Source organism: Cinclus cinclus, chromosome 5, assembly GCF_963662255.1.
Source record: "Cinclus cinclus chromosome 5, bCinCin1.1, whole genome shotgun sequence".
In the NCBI taxonomy this organism is placed as follows: Eukaryota; Metazoa; Chordata; class Aves; order Passeriformes; family Cinclidae; genus Cinclus; species Cinclus cinclus.
The window spans coordinates 25324103-25343638 of NC_085050.1; the positions used below are offsets into that span (position 1 = coordinate 25324103).

At 38.7% G+C, this 19536-nt stretch overlaps 1 protein-coding gene across 2 annotated transcripts in view; it reads left to right on the forward strand.

Moving 5' to 3' along the window:
• Nucleotides 1-12156, forward strand: part of GABRB1 (gamma-aminobutyric acid type A receptor subunit beta1) — a 119359-nt gene extending 107203 nt beyond the window's left edge. Inside the window, exons 6-9 of one of the 2 annotated variants that reach the window (XM_062493497.1) lie at nt 2719-2856; nt 2964-3116; nt 4402-4646; nt 11441-12156. In XM_062493497.1, coding sequence (XP_062349481.1) covers nt 2719-2856; nt 2964-3116; nt 4402-4646; nt 11441-11791 — 887 coding nt within the window. In that variant the 3' untranslated portion in view covers nt 11792-12156. Of the gene's footprint in view, nt 1-2718; nt 2857-2963; nt 3117-4401; nt 4653-11440 lie in introns of both variants that reach the window. The other variant, XM_062493495.1, reaches the window with a different exon arrangement.
• The last annotated feature ends 7380 nt before the right edge of the window (nt 12157-19536 follow it).

The window sequence follows — 19536 nt, forward strand, 5'->3', positions numbered from 1 at the left end:
CCTTTCTCATAATTCCATCAGCTTTAGGGAATCTTTAATTCAAGAAAGAAATTAGTATATTTTGAAAAATAGAAGCTCACAATAGACCTACTTTTTGTTGTATTTGGAAGTCTCTTTTAAGTTTGTAGAGATTAAAAACGTGGCCTGTCAGCAGTGACACCTTGTCACCAGCTGCAAGGTTGTTGCTTTTGGTCAGTTGACTTTATAACCTACTAGTTCTACTCTTCATTTAGTAGCCAAAGTCATAGAAAGCGAGACTAGGGAAACCACATTTGTCTACATTACAAAACTCACAATTTCCTTTTGCAAAGATCCAACATGACCACACAGTGTATGAATAACATGGTGCAATCTTTTTCTAGGAGGTTGTGCCTGTTTTCTTTTTGAAATCTGCCTTCTGATATCCCAGGTGTTTATTTGGCACCATTGTAGGTTTTAACAACTAAATCACTAATAATTCACCTTCAGAGAATGGAATTTCAGCCACAATAAGGTACCAAATGATTACCTATTTTCTCAAAATGTCAGAGAAACTGCAGACATACTGGCTGTGGCTGCCTTAAGAGGCTGCAAGTAAAGTCAGGAGCTCCTGAGGTCTGGAGGTAGTTCCTCTCTCTGCCCTGGGTCCCAACCTGCACTGTCCAAGGAGGCTGCACAATCACAGCAACACTGGAGGGCAGGATGTGAAAAGGGCTGTGGGTGATGATGGCACAGAACAGAAGAATAATTTTCATGGTTTTCTTCCAAACCCCGAGGTAGAGTTCAGGATTCTCACATATAAAGCTTCAGCTGTGACTTTGCAGCAAGTACCTGCTCAACATCTAGGTAGTGATGCCCCTTTTGGTTTTTTATTCTGTCCCCTAAAGACAAAGGATGGGTATTACCTCATGTAGAGGATATCTGAGCGGCATGAAGTCTATACATAACCAATATCCTCTCAGTATGAGATGACAGTTCCAATGCCATCTGTTTTGCACCACCTTTTCTGAGAGATCCTTCAAGAGAAGGTTTGTGTAGAACAGATTTGCAAAAAAAGGAAGTTAACACTTCCCTGCCAATCTCAGACTCGGTCTTTTAAACAGTCCTAGCAGTCTTCATTCACTTTTAATCATTCTGTATCACAGCCCTGGGGTTTGTGTACAAAGTTTTTAAAGCAGCTACTTCAGTCTCACTACCAAGAAGCTACCTTGACTTTTTGCAGTGAAAAGTCATGAAAACCAGCCATGCGGAACTCTGTGTCACAGCCCTGGGATGGTTCATCTGGGGAAAAAAACAAAAACCAAAAACCCAAACAAACAAACAAACAAACAAACCAAAACAAAAAAAAAGTAAGTAATGGGAAAACCAGTTTTAAGTTCGCAGCAGCAATCCATATTACATAGGTTAGTGTGGTTTTCAGAGCAATTCAGATAGTTAGAACACCATGGTACTGAGCAGTTCAGAAATAAAATACATGAACATTTAACCTTGTTCAGCCTGTCATTGTGTGTTTGCATCAAAAGCTGTTCAATAGCTGCAGACTTTCCATGCAATCTCTGGAGCCTGGCAGCAAGTCATAAGAACTTCTCTGACTGTCACCAGGGAAACCATGGATCTGTTCTGCATGTGGTCAGCCTTCCAGGGATAAGACTATTACTAAGCACCATCATAGGAAAAGACATCTCAAGACTAATTTCCTTAGCTTGATATTGCATTACTTGTGCATATGAAAGGATATGTTCCTAACTCTGTGGAGGCTTCTAAAGCTACAGTTGGTTCAACTGGCAAAAGTACTGTCAAGTTTTCTAAAGCTTTGAGTTCAAACACGTTTTATTTGATCTGTGTTACAAGATTTAAACCTGATTAAATCTAACACCTGAAGGAAAAATTTAAAAATAGATGAGATGTTCTCTCCTCTGGCAGATACCTGGGGAAAGTAGAAAAATGCAATAAAGTGGAACCAGTTTAAATACTACTTCAAAAATGTTGTCAATTGGGAGATTTTTTTGAAAATCAGTCACTTCTGAGTTCAGTCAAAGTATTTCTGAAAATGGTAACAATAATGTTAACATTTCCAGTGATATAATGGCAAATTAATTTTTGATGACATTATAAATAATCAACATCATTGTTAAAAGGAATGAGAAGAAAGGTGCTAGTTTTGGAGTAAAAAAGAAATAGTTCTGTGATAACAGAAGATCAAAGATGGCATGGTCTAATTAAAATATAAATATCATGAATATCAAAGGGCTACCTACAGCTATGACAGATATTGTCAGGTGATACTACAGGCACCTTAATTCTTCTAGAATAATCTTTGTTGCCACTGGCTCCCAACTCTGTACTTTGTCACATCCTGCATAGGAAATCAAATTAAAATCTGGGAACTGAACGTGGTTTTACTGTCAGAGCTCCTCCAAAGAGAGTTTAAAAATTTTGCTGATGTATCTGTCTGTTGGCAAGCTGAGCAACTCAAGCCTGCCTAAAATGTAGTTGTATAAGAGCTAGCTAAAAAACAAACTTTAATCATGAATTCTGTCCTTGTTTTCTGTCTTCTCCTCTTCTACATCTAGAAGCTTCCTTGGGGCATAGAGAAGGAATTCTATGTAACAGGAATGTCACACAACAGAAGGCTGAATTCCTGATTAACAGCAGCTCCTTTCATTTGAACTCTAACAATTTAAGCAAAGTAATAAAACAAAAAGGAAAGTCAGTAATCAAACTGTGTCTCTGTTTCAGATGGATACACTACTGATGATATTGAATTTTACTGGAATGGAGGAGAGTCAGCAGTAACAGGAGTTAATAACATCGAGCTCCCACAATTTTCTATTGTGGATTACAAGATGGTATCAAAGAGAGTGGAATTTACAACAGGTAAGCACCGACAAGTTAAAAACAGTTGTCCCCTCTTCCTCCAGCCCAGAAATATCAGTGCCTACCTTTTGAGAGGCATTAGTCATTTTATAACTTCTTTCTTTCAGGGGCATATCCTCGATTATCACTTAGCTTCCGGCTTAAAAGAAATATTGGATACTTCATTTTGCAAACCTATATGCCTTCCACGCTGATCACAATTCTCTCATGGGTGTCTTTTTGGATCAATTACGATGCCTCTGCAGCCAGAGTTGCTCTAGGTAACTTCTTCTCAAAATGACTGAACTACATGGGCACTTGCTGCATTTGAAAACAGTGGCACCAAATCCATACTGCTGTTAGTAGGATCATTAATTGTGATCTTACTCAATCAGCACAGGGCCTTGGTTGTCAGGAAGGCAGGGAGGTGTGACCTTGCCTACATCTGAAGTTCTCACATTTAGGCTGGGATTCTGGCTGACTTCCAGCTGTCAAAATGGTCTTTGGATCAGGCCAAAAGTATCTTGCTTCCAAACTGGAATGTAAAAGTCTAACTCAGGTGTCCAAGGGTATCTACACTGTGCTGCATGAACAACCCCTGTTGATGTTAAAACATGTTCTCTCAGGCTGGATTTGTGACTGGAATGAATACACAAGATGCTACTGACACCAATGGATATATACCAGTTTAAACCAAATAAGTCTGTTGTTCCTATAGGTGGTTCTTTCCCACACCATGTTCCTTCCTACAACTTTCCATAAGAATGAAGATATTTTGCTGCTATCTGTGCTTTAAGGCATATATGTTTTTCAACTCTATTGCCAAAAAGCCATTCTGTCCCATCTCCCCGCAAATTAAACTTGTTAGACCTGTGCCTAGAGTTATTATCTACATGCATTCATGACCTATGATTAAAACAGACTAAAAAGTAATTTCAGCTGGCTAAAAGAAAAAAACTCATATGAGAAAAAAAAATTCAGTGGTGGATAACACAACGAGATGGAAATGCTTTACTTGCAAGCACCTAGTTAACAGGAAAAGTTTTGGTACAAGCATATATATCACTTTCTCTTCATCAAAGACCAGCACTTTATCAAAAGGCTTCCCCTTCTCCTTTCAATCGTCCATTTAAAATCAAAAGCTAGATACTTATTGAAGATTCCCACAGCAATGCAAATCACCTATGGGGTCAAGCAGAGCTACTGCCGTAAATGAAGCAAGAAGCATTTTCTCATACAGAAAGAACAGTAATCAACTCTTTACTATCCAGGTCAGCTAATACCACATTCCCTAGCACAGTTATGGCAAAAATCAAGGCAAGGAGTTCCAACATAGCCTGGGTTATTGGAGGTAATTCCATTGACCCTCCACTGCATGAAAAGCCAAGGAAGGTGCTATCAGCAGACTTGCAAGGATATGTTCCTTTCCAGTTCTGCAAAACTTATTCCTTTGGCTGCTAAGAACCAGATCATCACCATCTGCTTGAGAAGTGCAATGCTGTGTGTCTTTTGTGCTTAAATCTCCTCCTTGTCTTACTAGCCAATGACTATTTCTTCTTTTTGCAGGAATCACAACTGTGCTGACCATGACCACCATCAGCACCCACCTCAGGGAGACCTTGCCGAAGATTCCCTATGTCAAGGCAATAGATATTTACCTGATGGGATGCTTTGTGTTTGTGTTCCTGGCCTTGCTGGAATATGCCTTTGTAAACTACATATTCTTTGGGAAAGGACCTCAGCGTCAAAAAAAGACAGCAGGCAGGGCAGGACATGCTACAGGCGAGAAGGGCAGACTGGAAACAAATAGAGTCCAGGTAAAATGTTCAAGCTATCTTTTCAAATATTACTTTTACTGTGAAAATGCTCATTTATATGATGATAGAGATAAATACAGGTGGAACACATACAAAAGCCTTTAAGATAAAAATTGTATTTTAAGGAGATTACAGCAACGTATGGTCTGTTCCATCTTCAGCTGAAAACAGAGTAAGAAAATACAGAAAATGCAAATTATTATTCAGGATACATTTCTTTCTTTATATTTCTTGCAGAAGAAATACAAGGGGTACAAGGAAGTAAAATATTTATCACTTCAGCTGAATATTTTGTTGTGCTTTAGAAGGTGGTATAGAAGAAATGTTTATAATAAAGTTCCTCTTTACATACAGAAACTTCACCAAAAATGAAAAGCATAGACAAGCTCTGTTGCTTCAGTGAGCCCTGAATGAAGCCTGTAGCACTGAACTTCGAGGAACACAAGAATGCTGCTGCTAGATTCTAACAGCTTTCATAGATTCCAGGATTTTTCCCTCAGCTAAATTCAGGCACACCACAACTATCCCCTGTTTAAAAAATAAGCAAGCCAGAAAACTTTCAGGAAGTAATACTATGGACATAGTTTTAATGAAGATGAGTTTGATTTTGCAATAAATCACTGAGCACTTGCAAACATCTATAAACCTATTTCACTTTTTCCCAGTTTTTCAGAAATAAACTCTTTGAAGCCTCAGTTGTATTTGGCCCAGTCTGACTCCAAGGAAAATACATATCCTAATGAGCCAAAATTTTTCTTCCTTCCTGTGTTTTGCTTACAATATATTACATCCAAGTATTAATGAGATCTCGCCCAGGCCGTCCTATAAACTTCTTTACTGTTGTGGCCTGAGGTGATAACATTTAGACAAAACCGTATTCAAGCCTTCTGTTCAGTTTGAAGAATGAGACCAACACATAACACTCTAAGAAGTAAGACTTCCTCTTGATAGATGGCTACAGTGTCATATACACATCAGGAAGTGCATTTCAGAAATTCTGGGGTATCTTATTAATTCTAGAGATTCTAGATGCTACGCATCATTAACAGCGCTGTCATACCCTCAGTCTCAGTGAACTCATGAGCCAATTAAAAGTTCTTACTTTCATTTGCCTTCTGTCCCATTGGGTAGGAGATGCTTTATCACAGTGAGGGCACAAATTCAATTCAGGTAATCAGCAGTCTCCAAGACTCCACAAAGTACTGTCTTCCACAGAGCAGAGGAGATAAGCTACGCTGGCATGGATTGTTGTGCACAAACACTGTCTATCCATTTCTATGGAAAATAAGGAAGGGGATAAAACAACATAACCCACAAACTCTGACTAGCTACCTCAAGGCTCATGAGATGACCCAGCCAAGGTGGGACAGCTAGGCACATGATGAAGAGGAAATCAAGACTTCTTCAGAGGTCAGCCTTGGCTATATGCACCCCAGTGCACTGAACTGAGTAAAGGATAAGAGTGCAGGTAAGTTCTTCTCCTATGTGTTTGGAGAATTCGTTTAACTAACAAAATACCATAACCCATAACTAAAAGCTTTTGTCTAAATGTTATGCAGCAAAGATTACACTGAGATTGGTACTCAGAATGGGATGGAAAGATTTTAAACCACCACATTGCATTCACCATCATTTTACTGACAGAAAAAGGAAGTCATACATGCTTGGTACCAGGATTTCTAAGTGCTCACACTTCAGAGGAGCAATCCCATTCTGAGACTGAGAGTGCTTTAAATGGACTGCTTTCTACCCATACAGTGCAGGTTTGTGACCTTAAATACATATATATGCACACATATACATAAACACACACACATGAATGGATATTGGTGAATTTTGTGTTCCACACACTGATGTGAGACATTGTGAACATTAATTTCACTCAGCATAAAAATGCTGATTTCCAACAGTATTTCTGTCTTTGGCAGGAAGAATGCACATGACCAGAGCAGTGGGACACAGCGAGGTTATGTGACCTCCAATGAAACAGCTCCCTGCCCCTCTCCACCCTTTTTTGAGATTTTGCACTGGTATTACAATGCCTGCACCAGAGCAGGGAAAAGGTTTTTTTGAGCATAAAAGAAGTACAGTTGTAAGTATATATAGCTACAGGGCACTTTTTCCCTTTTACTCTTGACCCACACCACTTATCCATACAGGGACCTGTAACTATTAGAATATGTAACAATGCTTCATCTCTTTGTGCCAGGTGAAGATATTGATCATTGCCATCTGACATACAACTCCAAAGACTAAAAGAGTTCAAATTTCTTCACCAGATTGCACAAGCCTTAGATGCGTGAGCAACACTCAGCAAACTGACCACAATATTAACAATATAGAGAAGACAGATGAAAAATGAAACAGAACTTCTGTTTCATAGGTGGCTGTTCCATGCTCTACAGACTGAAGAAGATGGAAACAAAGTCTCTCCAGCTTCACAATTTATGCCACTTTTAATTTTAATATAAAAAAGTATTAATTTGTAGTAAACAATCTTTCTGTTTTTCCGAATAAAGCATAAAGACTATTTATATCTCCTTCTTCATTTGTCAAAGCTAGATGTCACAGACATCACCATAATTATGGATAAATAGGAAAAACCACACAGCAAGAAAATGTTTAGAGAGTCCATGTAGGCAACAGTTTCTCTTTCCCCAGACAATTATAGTGTGAATAGTAATTACACAGAAGGTATCTCTGAAGTATGAAAAAAAGATAGGATATAATCATAATACGAGTGGGAAAGGGGCCACCCCATCAAAAGGTTCATAAATGACAACACAAGGCAAGTAATAGATTGTCTCCCCAGTTCTACACAGAATCACACTTTCCTTTCAAATGTCCTGTGAAACACTAAATACTTTGGATAGAAAGCCAGAGACCAGCCACAGACTCTGAGGAAAACTTACACTTTTCCAATACAGTGGCTACTGGAAGGAGAAAAAGAGGGGAAGCACATAACCACACAAATATCTTAACCTTCAAGTAAAACTCCTTGTAAATTAGCATAGCCCTACTGAGCATAAGCTGTTTCTTCGCAGATCAGATTGTGGTAACACAACAGCATTTGTTCCAATAAGACATCCTGTTTGAGTAACATGGCCCTGAGTCATTCATCTTAAGAGGAAGAAGCAATGGGTTTGTATTGAGATAAAACAGCTGCTCTTACCTTTTATCTCCCAGTTGTTAAGGTTAAAAAAAAAAAAAAAAGAAAGAAAAAAAGAAGGTAAAAATTAATTCCGGACAGCACTAAGAATTTGAGACCCATTCTCTGTCAAGGAATGCTAACATGCACTTCCCCTAGAGTTGTCTGACTACTTTTTATGCGGTCAGTACAGGCCTGTTGCTTTGGGTTGTTTTCTTTTTATTACTTAACTGTTTACACTTACAATGTAATTTGATGATCCTATGCAGGAAACTCATTTTTTAAGTGTCAAGTGAAAAAAGGAGGTTTCATCCCCCTTGGTGTGGGGACATTCATTCAACCCTTAGTGTTTGATTTGCCTGTCGGTGCCCCAGGAAAGCTGACACCAGTCTGTCAGTGTCCTGTTAGGGGGACCCTTCACTGAACTGCCCTGCTGGATCACGGGGTGGTTTGACTGACTTAGTCAGGGACAGCCCAAGGGAGACCCCTTGGCAGGTCTTCCCAGTTTATGACCCCTTAGTGGGTCCTTCTCTTTATCTGAGTATGTTACCCACTGCCAGCACCTGGGAAGGACTCTTTAACAGCTTATGGAATATCACTATTTATTAATAAAAAAATGTGACATGTTAAGGTTCAAGGATTGCCAATGATAGTATCTGACTGCAAAAAACATATTTAAAGCAATACACAGACAAATTCTAATCCCCAGTGAAAGCAGTCAGCCCACACAGCGTGATTCTTACCCAACAGGCATCCCTATGGGGTAGAAGACAGGTTTCAGCCCATCGACCAGTGCCAGTAGTTACAATGGAGTCTTCCCTAACTTTTCCCCATTGCCAACTTATTTGTATCCTGATTCTTTACATTTTAGGTGGAACTTGAAGGGCTCTAGTCATACACATCTTTGTTAATCGGTGTAAAATTCTCTCACTTCACTCTTAGAGTCAATAAAATATGGAGCACATGCCCAGTGAGGGGTGGTCTTTCACTTGGATGGAGGTGTGAGTTAGTGTTACAATTAGATTTATAATGAACCAAGTTCATCTGAAGAGAAAGATTTCAGCATGGTCGCTGGCTCAGCAGCAGGAGATCAGCTGCAAAAGTTTTAATACTTTGCAGTGAACTTCAAAATATACTGAAAGGGGTTTTAATTATGTGGGAAATTGCACAGGGCATTTGACCAGGTACATAAGAACATCTTTTATAATTCCATGAGTTGATTTAGTCAATATCAGTGTAAGGCTCTTTGCTCTGAATTGCAAAGACTGCCATTCGAAGACCAACTTGCTTCATGATATACAAATCATCTTGCCTAAAAGGGCTTAAATTAAATTCATTTTTAAAATAACAGGTTCATTCAAAACGCTTAGAGCAGGAATTCAGACACTGCTTGGCTCAAACAAATTGTCAGGATATATTAGTTTAAGAAAGATCCCTGTGAATCACTTCAGAGTGTAGGCAGCTACAAGGTTTTTTTCCCCAAAAAAAGTCATAATAACTGCTTAATAATGCTTGCATTATTGTTACTATTATTATAACACTGAAGTAAATTAACTTACACATTAGATTATGTAATCAAAGACAGCTCAAAGAGATATTTCATAAAACTGGGAAGAAAAGATTGACCTATTAAAACTTCTTAGAATTAAAAAAAAAATCTTTTTACACAGAGACAGCTCTGAGATCACTGGGGTTTCTCCACTGAAAAAATGTCAGATCTTCAGAGTAAATGAGTAGTGCCATAGTTATGGCAGTCCTCTGGAGAGGAGAAGACCCTAGCTTAAATCTTCCTTCTTCTTAAATTTGAAGAACTGACCTAAAACATATGAACTGGGTAGCTCATATCTCAAGCAAACGTTTGAAACACTATGCTGATCTGTGACAACCTGGCCTTTCTAAACCCAGAACATGTGAGCTTTTCCCACCAAAACAGTGGTGGGAACTGGGCTGTTGCCACTGAATGCTCATTTCAGCACATACAGAATCAATTTCTAGACCAGACTTTAAACCATTCAGACTTAAACCATTTTCTATCTGTGATGACTTACTACTTCACTTAAAAGACTTTTTACCCCACAGTTCTCTTGCATGGCTTTTGTACAAATAGTCCTTTCACTGCTTTGCTTTCAGTTTGCTAAGTTCTGAGTCTGGCACAGTGCAAATATGCCATCAGTAATGATGCAAAGATTTCTCCTGGTGATAGGAAGGAACATCTTTCCCATTGCCATGTGGAACTGAAACTTTCTTTGCTCCCATCTTTCCTTTGCAGCAACCCACAAAGACTGGGATTCCCTATGTGTTTTGTTTGGAATTTTTTCTTGGACATACTTCAAATCTGCTGTAGGTCATTTCCCATCTCTGCTATGTCTTACTAAAAATGTAAAGCTCAGAGTGTAAACAAAGCACTACATATCAATGCTGCTTCACAAGACTAGATATTGTCTATAATTAATACCTTATTCCCTGATATAAAGGCGTCCATGAACATGATGGAGTTTGTTTTAAATTTGGGATAGGTCCAATACCACAGTTTATCAAAAACAACATTAATATTCAAGCCTCAAGGTGAAGACCTTGAACTTTCATTTGAGAGGCCTGTGTTCTGATGTATATTTCCCTCATAAGAGCTACAGTGGACGTTTAAATGTCTGTGAATTTGAAACACCTATTAAGTCTTTATGAAGAAATCAGAATTCAACCTGGAAATACAACAAAAACTTTTCAAAAGAGGTTTCACTACAAATGCACAGAAAACTAAAGATTTGTGAAAAGAATAAAACTTCACAGCAATGCAGCAATTCATTCACACTCATACATAAGAAAGCAATGATACAAAAATACTTAATATATGCATATATATAATTGTTTGTGCCAGACATGTACATACTGGTTGCAGTTTCCAGTTCTTTGCTTAGGTATTTAAAAAAGCATTCTGACTAATAGCACAAATAAAGCGGCAAACATATTTGAAACTACTGCTTCTGGTACCAACACAAAATAATGCAATGGAATGTAAGTTTGCATTGAATAAAATGGATTATTCTATATGCACATGAACAAGTTAATGGTATCCTATGATTTCATCCCTGTAATATAGTAAATTGCCCAAAATTAATTCTCATCACAAATATTTACAATAATTGATAAAATACAAGTGTATCTACGTGCTCTTCATATGATGAACCCATTGTTACAAAACTTTTAGAAACTAACCTGAGGCACTACAACAGTCAAAAAATGTTTAAAATGGGCAGAGACAGCAACATTTTCTTTTCACTTTGAGTATGTGAAAGCTTCAGGTGCCAGCCACCTGACTTTAAAAATCAGTACTTCATAAAGGCCATGATCCAAGCAAAAGATAAAATTACAAAAGTCTTAGTTCACATAGGATGAGCCAGTTAACTGAATTACAAGACCAAGAAGCCGAGTCAGGATGCAAGGTGCTTAGATGTTGAATAGCTAATTTCACACTAGTCAGGAAAGTGTATTCAGTATCTTTTCACTTCTGTGAATGCTGTACCAGACAGGACTGTCATTGCAGCCCCAGGAGCACCTTGACACTAGAGCCACAAGGTCCATCTGAGAAACACCTTGGGCTGGCTGAGGAACTTGTCTAACCCACGTTCCTTCCTTGACACAGGTTGATGATGACTATGGAAACATGATTCTCAGAGCACTTGAAATACGAAGTGATGCATGCAGCTCAGATATGTTCACGAGCCTCTGTGACCCCGGAGCCACCATGTACACGTGCAACAGTGCCAACCTGGAGTACAGAAGAGCCCCTTCCAGCAGAGACCTCTACAACAGGAGTGCTCTGGACAGGCACAGGCTCCATAAAAAAGGACACTTACGCAGGAGGGCATCCCAGATCAAAGTCAAAATCCCTGATTTGACTGATGTTAACCTGATAGACAAGTGGTCCAGAATGGTCTTTCCAATCATGTTTATTCTTTTCAATGTTGTTTACTGGCTGTATTATGTCCACTAAATTATGCAATAATGTTACCACAAACTAACATAATTAGACTTGTTTCTTTTCCGTCTCTCTGTCATTAACTCTGAGGAACTGCAGTAGCTATAATGTTCCATGTTCAATGTAAGATACTCCACCATGGAACACTTCTAGATTCAAGCTTAAAAAAAAAATTAAAAAAAAAATCCAGGGTCACAACATTTAGATCAGAATATACAGATCAGGTCTTAAGAAGCATCTTGACAAAAATCACTCTACCTTGATTTTTACAAAGTTTATGCATCACCCATGACCTTTCTGTGCCCAATTTAATTTCTTCTTAAGTGGAAATTTGTCCTACTGTATTTCTTATCACATATTGGCAGCTCACAGCAGCATGCTTCCAAACAACACAGTCAAACTACTAGTAGTATCTATGTCACTGTCTTTCACCATTTAGAGTGCAGAGAAATTTGAAAAAAATTATAGTTGAAAGGATTATAACTATTGCACCATGCTTCACTTCAAACTTAACAGTTGTGATGGGAAGTATTTCCATAGTGTGTTTAAGAAGTATCACTCAAGGAGAAGTCAAATAACATATACAGAGGCAGAGATCTTCAAAAGAAAGAAAGGGTAGCAGAGAGAAATCCCACTGAGTTTCCAAGCAAGGATTCAGCTGATTTGATCTCAATGGAATTCTGTTATTTCCACAAAGTAGAAAAGTTGATATTTATGAGAACAATTCTGCCATATGTAATTTTGTATTAAAAAGCGGAAAAACACAAGGTTTTTCCCAACACCCAGCTTTCCAGTGGCTGGTAATTGCAACATTCTCCCAAAAGTCGGTGGATGTCTGGGAACAGATCTGAGGAAATTTCTGCAGTTTCCTTCAGATTTCTTTATTCCACTGAGAACCAGGACATGCAGCTGAGTTTCACAGCACATTGGCAATGCTGGGTGCACTCCTCCTGTGGAGCTGCCTCTTCTCACCTGGCTGCCTACTGCCTGACACAACTCCAGCCAAGGAGCCACAGGCAAAGGACTAGCAACTTCCATGCAACTGAGAAGCAATAGGTCAGCTATCTTCTATCTATTTGCCTTCTCTATTACCAATTGTTAACAAACAGCACTGACACTATATTGCCTAACATACCACTTCATTGAAACTATTATCACTTAATTTTTTTTTCATATTGCAAGTGTTTCATACTTTTTGGAGAATCAAGATATACAAACCAATAGTGTCTATGTAAGTACTGAGGTGGTGTAATCAATGGAAGCTGGTACAGAAAGAAACATTGGTCAGGATACAAACAAAAAAGTGATGTGGAAAACTTCTTCAGTAGTTCCTCATTGCCCAGCAGTAAGGTCATCTGATGACCTTACTGCCAACTGACATTGCAATCTCTTTCATTAGAGCATCATAATAAATTAAACCCTCCTACATGTTATGGTTTGTCACCCTGTGCAAGACCTGAACCTTCTCACAGATCAGGGCCTGCTGCCCCTTCCCTTTGTGCAGCAGACTTCCGCAGAATGCAGTAGAATCACAGAATTATCAAATAAGAAAGGGAATAGGTTTAATTTAATCACTACAAAATTATAAGGCTGCAAACCAGGCATTTGATATTGCTGATCTAAGGGAGTCTGAAACTATTAATTTTTCTGTGGGCTCCAAAGTCCCGGTCTCATCCCAAGTTCAGTGGAGCACAGTGGTGGTGTCCTCAGATGTCTTCTCTCTGCTGCTACATCCTTTAACCTCCAGTCTACTAAAGAGTTGCACAATTTTACAAGATTAATCAGCCATTAAGTACAACTTGAGGTGGTTCAGGACAAATATTAATTCAGACAAATGGCTCTTCTGAATAGGCTATGTATGCCTATCCCCTCCTTGAAACAACTCCACATAGTTTTTAAACAAGGATCCCATATGGAACAAGTGGGATTGATTGAGTTTTTAATCATACTTAAGCAATGTTTACATCAAGAATATTTCAGTGGAAATGAAAAATATTATTTTTGTGTTGTAAAATACAGGATACAGAGAACATAAGGAAGTCATGCCAACTGGACTTTCCATAACTGCAAAAACCAGGAAGGAAACAGCAGTAGGACCATATGTGCTGTCCATTGCAAACACATATCCCATTAAACAGTTTTGAATTCTTTGAACTGGCGCAAGACTTTACAGAATAACTCCATGAGCCATTGAATTTGCCTGCTTTGTGCTTATACAGAAAAACTAATTCAAAGAAAATAATTCAAAGAAAGTAATGCATTCTGCAGATTTGTAGTGTAAAATATAGCAGTCATCCGTGACTCACGTTTTGTACTATCTGATTTCCCAAAGATATTCACAGACAGAACATCAGGTAAGTAATTAAGCCCAGCTGATCCAGTGGTGAAGAGACACTATGACCTCTTCTTACAGCTACAGTGAACATTTTAGAAGAGCCAACATCCAACATGACATTAAAAAAAATAGGGTAAAAAGAACTGATCCTTTGTTTTTGATTACAAGAACAAAGATCAGCTTTACTGGTGGTCAGTATTTGTTTTGTAGGCCCCCAGCATGTGTGTACACATATTTTTCTAGTTCATGGTTTAGCCTGATACTTTTGACACAGTTGATGGGTACATGGACTAAAAGAAGTTATATTGTACAGTTCCAAAAAAAAAAAAAAAAAAGGAGCAGAGTAAAAGCCATTAACAAAACAAAACTCCTCAAGTAAAGCATGTTTCAAAATAGGAGGATTTACCCTTCTGCCCCAGGAGACACTGAGCACATGCTACCTATCCAAATCCCAGCCCTGCAGCCCATTTTGAGCAGCACACACCAGGGCCTGTCTGCATTGAAAGCTGGAACCCACAGCCTCGAGTCAGAAACAGCTGCCAGCTCTCACTGCAAAGTTCGGCAGCAGGGACTAGTAACCCATCACATACAGAGGCAAGAGCCACTAACTGTAGGTACAACTACTTCTAGACAAAAAAGCAGAAGAAAACATTTCTCACCTGAGAGCAATAGCTTGGCAGCAAGGAAAAGCCAGTGGCTATTAGTGGCACAGGATGGCAAAAGGAGTGTGTTTATGGGTTACCCAGGTACACTGCCATCTGGAGCTAGAAATTATGGAGCACAAAAGAAGCCATCTCTTCCCCTCAATAGGTTGGAGTAATTTGGCTGGCTTCATGCAATAAAGGTGAATAATGCTGTAACGCTAAGATTCCTCACTGTTGTGCTTCAGCAGTTTTCCAACCCTGAGGAACCAGTCTTCAAGACCAGCATAGATAAGTTCCTATTGCTAATTGGGTTTTAGCTAAACTCCCATGCAGTTTGTGCAGCTTCTCATACTGGAAGTAATTTTTGGCTAGTTTTCCTGAGGCTGAGAGTTTCTACTGTCCCTGAGCGTGTATATTTGTGTGCCTACATGGGTGTGTCCCAGCAATATTTGAATCCTTCGATAATTTTAACCAAAAGCTAAAAGAACAGTAAGGATCTGACATACTACATTCCTACGAGTTGCAACAAAGCAGCTAGCTTAGCAGAGGACAAGGCTCACATTAATCCACCCCTCTTCTCTGGCAGAAAGAAACTTGACAAACTCCAGCCTTATTAGACACAAAAAATAGTCCTTTTAGTGAAACAGGAATATTTTTGACATTTCATTGCTTTATATTACCACTGAAGAGCAAAGAGGTTGCTATTTCAGAATATCTGCTGGTTCAGCTTGTTCAGCCTCACAGGAAATGTTTCTTCCCTTTGTACTGAAGTGGAGGATTTCTTGACATAACCACAAGGAAAGTCACCCAGGGCCTGAGGGCTGTGTTCCACCAGCTGTTTCCCATCACCAAGGAGCCTGTTCTCATGAATTCTCACATACTGAGGATGCATTGCTAACATGTCCTTAGGAGTATTAGTAGAAAAAAACAACAACAGAAAAAGGACTGGATTATATCTGTTATGTAAATAAATACTTTTTAAATGGTTTCTGTATTACAAAGCATGATTTCCCCACATCTGTGACTGCACCATTCTTCCTACCTCCATGGAAGGAGGCAACCAACCACCCTGCAGCCCAAGGAAGGCAAGAGATCACACACGAATAGTGAATTTCAGCATGTAATAATGCTGAAATGTATATGCACAGGGTGAAAGAATTAAGTGACAAATAAAAAATCTGGCATTTCTTAGAAGAAGACCAGGTGACTTTGGTCTGCCTCCTGCCCTGGATTGCAGAGTTAACTCCATTTATGCTGTTTGCTCCCTGACATGTGTGTTTCTCAATTATTTTGTAAATAATCTTGAGTCTCCCAGAATTACAAAAACATCACTTCTTGTCTCATGCTGGTGTCAATCTAAGAAATGACCTGGAATACCAATGAGGAACTAAAATAATTACATGGCAGCAGAAGCACGTCATATTGCTAGAGATCTCAGAGCAGTTTCTTTTTAACTCATCCCTGGCTTTCTGTACCTGCACAGTCTCAAGCAAAAGTATAAAATCAATCACACTGCAAAAAATGTAATAAAGATGGTTTCCTTTAGCAGATCATGCGTTTTGGGGACATCAGCCATCTCATTCACATCTGTGAACATACCAGTTTCCTTGTTCCTATCTCTGAAATGTCATTTGCTGTTTTCATCTAGCTGACAACATATTACCTGATTTGTTTTAGACTTTCAGAGGAAACTTTGAATGTTGTGTAGTGTAGCTAACACTTCTGAAACAAAGCCAGCAAATCATCATTTCAACAAAGAGTTGAATGAGCCTTTGGCATAGGTAAAGAATTCAGGATTGGGTTTTACAAAGGAAGTTAACAGCAGTTCTCATTAGATGATTCAATGTTGCTCTGGTTCCCATTTAAAACAATATCAAAGAAATATGGCAGATTTGAAACCTCTGCCTTTCACCCTACCCTCCCAAAAAAATTACTGTAGTCATCAAAAAAAACTTATTTAATCTAAAGGATGCTAGGAATCTTTCCCCACAGACAGCTCATCACCAAAGCAGTCTCTGTGACCTGTAGCAGTTCCTATTTAGGAAAACCCCCCACACCTTCCAGTGCCTTTCATTACTCTATTAGCTAAACTAGCTGAGTAACCCAATGCTTAAAAATAGCCAGAGCCTTCTCTATGTAGCACTCTCCACACAGGCCTGCAAAAGTCCAAAGAATGAATCTCTGTGATCTTTGCCTCCTTTTCTAGATTTTGGTAGGAGTCATTTGGTCTTTCTGGAGAAGCCCTGAAGCAAGTATGAACTAAAATTTTACAGAGGAAGGAGTGCATACCACCAAATGCAATTGAGGTTGATATAAAGAAGTAAAAAAAAATATGGACTACCTTGATGCACTTATGAAAGCATTCGTTAGTACTAGAAGAGTGAAAAACACTTAACTGCTGATACTGCACTATAAATATTAATTCACAAATCAAAATTATAGCAAAATGTGCATACTTCAGGACAGGGTGGTAATGGTTCTCAAAACCACCTTTCAGAAAAAAGCATAATTACGTCTCAACATGTTTCCCATCAGAAAGGTTTGCTTCAGAACTCAGAAATGTTCTACAGACTTATTTAGATATTTTTAAAAACAGCTTATTGGCATATATAATTGCTTTGTTGCAAAAGCAGTTTTATAACAATAGTCAATTCCATACTGACAGTTTGCTGTTCAGATGCAGTTCTGGTTCCCTTTAGCATATCAAGATCAAAGCTGATATGGTTGATATGAGAAAAAAAAGGTTTTTCTGAAATCAAGGGAAGATTTCCGTGAAACACGGAAAAGTGCAGTGAATGCCAGTGGAGGGCAAGTAACATTATTTTTATAATTCACTTTTACATTTTGCATCAAGAGATGCAGATGTTCTGATTCAAATTTGAATTTCTGTAGGTGCTTTCTAGGTGGTGAAATTAAAACTTCCTATGGTGTGTCTATTATATTGCAGGTACTGATTTCATTAGCTTTTGGTTCAAAAAGCCTCTGGTGCAAAGTTTTGCTTCTGGTGTAAATTACACACTGAAGAGGTCTCTCCTTTGTACCTGCAAAACCAGAGAGATTTCTTGAATGTATTTATGATGGTTAGTTGTTTTTTTCACCCATGCCACTGCAGGACCCAAAAGCGAGCTGCTCTGCCAGGTAAATACTGGGAGAATAGGAACCCATGTTCTTGAATTGGGCCAAAGGGGAAGCATCTGCTGGGAACACTATTTACCAGTTAGCATGGTGGGATGTGCAAACTCCAAAGCTATTCCACATGCTGTAGCCAGTTAATCAGAATGAGTTTACACATGGGAGAACATAGGAAAATACAGACATAGGCAAATAGAGCTGATGATCAAGGACAAAATTCAGTTCTTTAATGCTAATGGGGTCTCTTCTAAACTCTCACACCTTTGGGCTAATTCTTTGTCACAGGCTCAAGTTTCCTTTTGCATGGGGCTCCTCACACCATGAACTCTCCCCAGCTTTTGCTACTGGTGCAGTTCTATTAAACTCTGGTCCCAGCAAACAGTTCCTCTAGGGCCTGTGACATGCATGTCAGAGCCCTGTGAAAACCTCTGTATGGAAATGTAATGCCAACATCTTTACCCATCCTGCTGCTCCTCAGCCAGGAAGGGAGCATGGCTGGGCACACTTGACTGACATGCTCCTGGGCACAAGCTGGTTTCAGATGCTTCTGTCCTGTGTAGGTTTGCTAGCTGCTCATGTCTACCTGCATTCACCAAAGTGTAAATGAAGATGACACCAGTGTTAATGGGTCTTGTGAAAGCTCTAGCTTTTTGCTTTAATCTGGTCTGGTAGCCTCCACAAATGCCTTATCTGTCACAACAGGAGACCTTGCATATTACAGAAGTACCTAATCCTCTGAGCAAAGACAGAAAAAAACCATTTTCTGACAGACGGTACAAGGAGCAAGCTCTCTTCTCTGGTCTTTTTGGTCCTTTTTCTTCCATCTGCTGGAGGCCATTATGTGCCTTACATTTCTCTGTTGAGGTGTAAGGTCAGGATGCACGTTTCAAATGCAATGCTGTGTTTCAACTTCTAGCTCTCAACTGCTTGTCAACTGGTGCTCCTGTTCCCCTGTAGCCATTCACATGGTGATGTTTATGCTCCCGTTTAGAAACATAATTTTGATGGTTATATAAAAAAAAAACCCTCAGATTTTCAATAAAGTCTAACACCTATAAAAAAAAGCATTTCATTGCACATTTATTTCTGTCAACAACAGCAGTATCTGAAACCTGTCTTCTTGTTAAAGCAAAAAAAACATTGAAAAAAGATTTTTCAGCCTTTTCAGTGCCGCAGTGAAGCATAGACAAATACAGGATACTAGAGAATGAATGCCACCAGATACTCTTAATTAGAAATCCATTATTACATAGGTTGCTAGAGAATTTAAAATGAAGCTAGGTAAATACTCTTAAGTCTATGATTAAGAAAAAGCCAGAAATATTTAAAGCAGCATCTACATTTTAAAAAATTGCTTTCTATCAGTGAGAGATAAAGCAGATTCTGCAACAGAAGTTTCATTGGTTGTATATAAAAATGGAAGTTACTATTTGTGGCCTTTTAATTGTTGAGAAAATACCACTATTTTGTATTTTTGAACAGTTGATCTTGAAAACTAAGAAGTAGCAACACAAAAGGTCACTTCAGCAATACACTAAAAATTAGTTTTAAATATCCACCTTTCATTGAAGTACAGACTTAATGTTTTTTAGTTTTCACAGTACGTCTATAAATTGTATGAATACATCAGCACACAAGTTTCTTCTGTC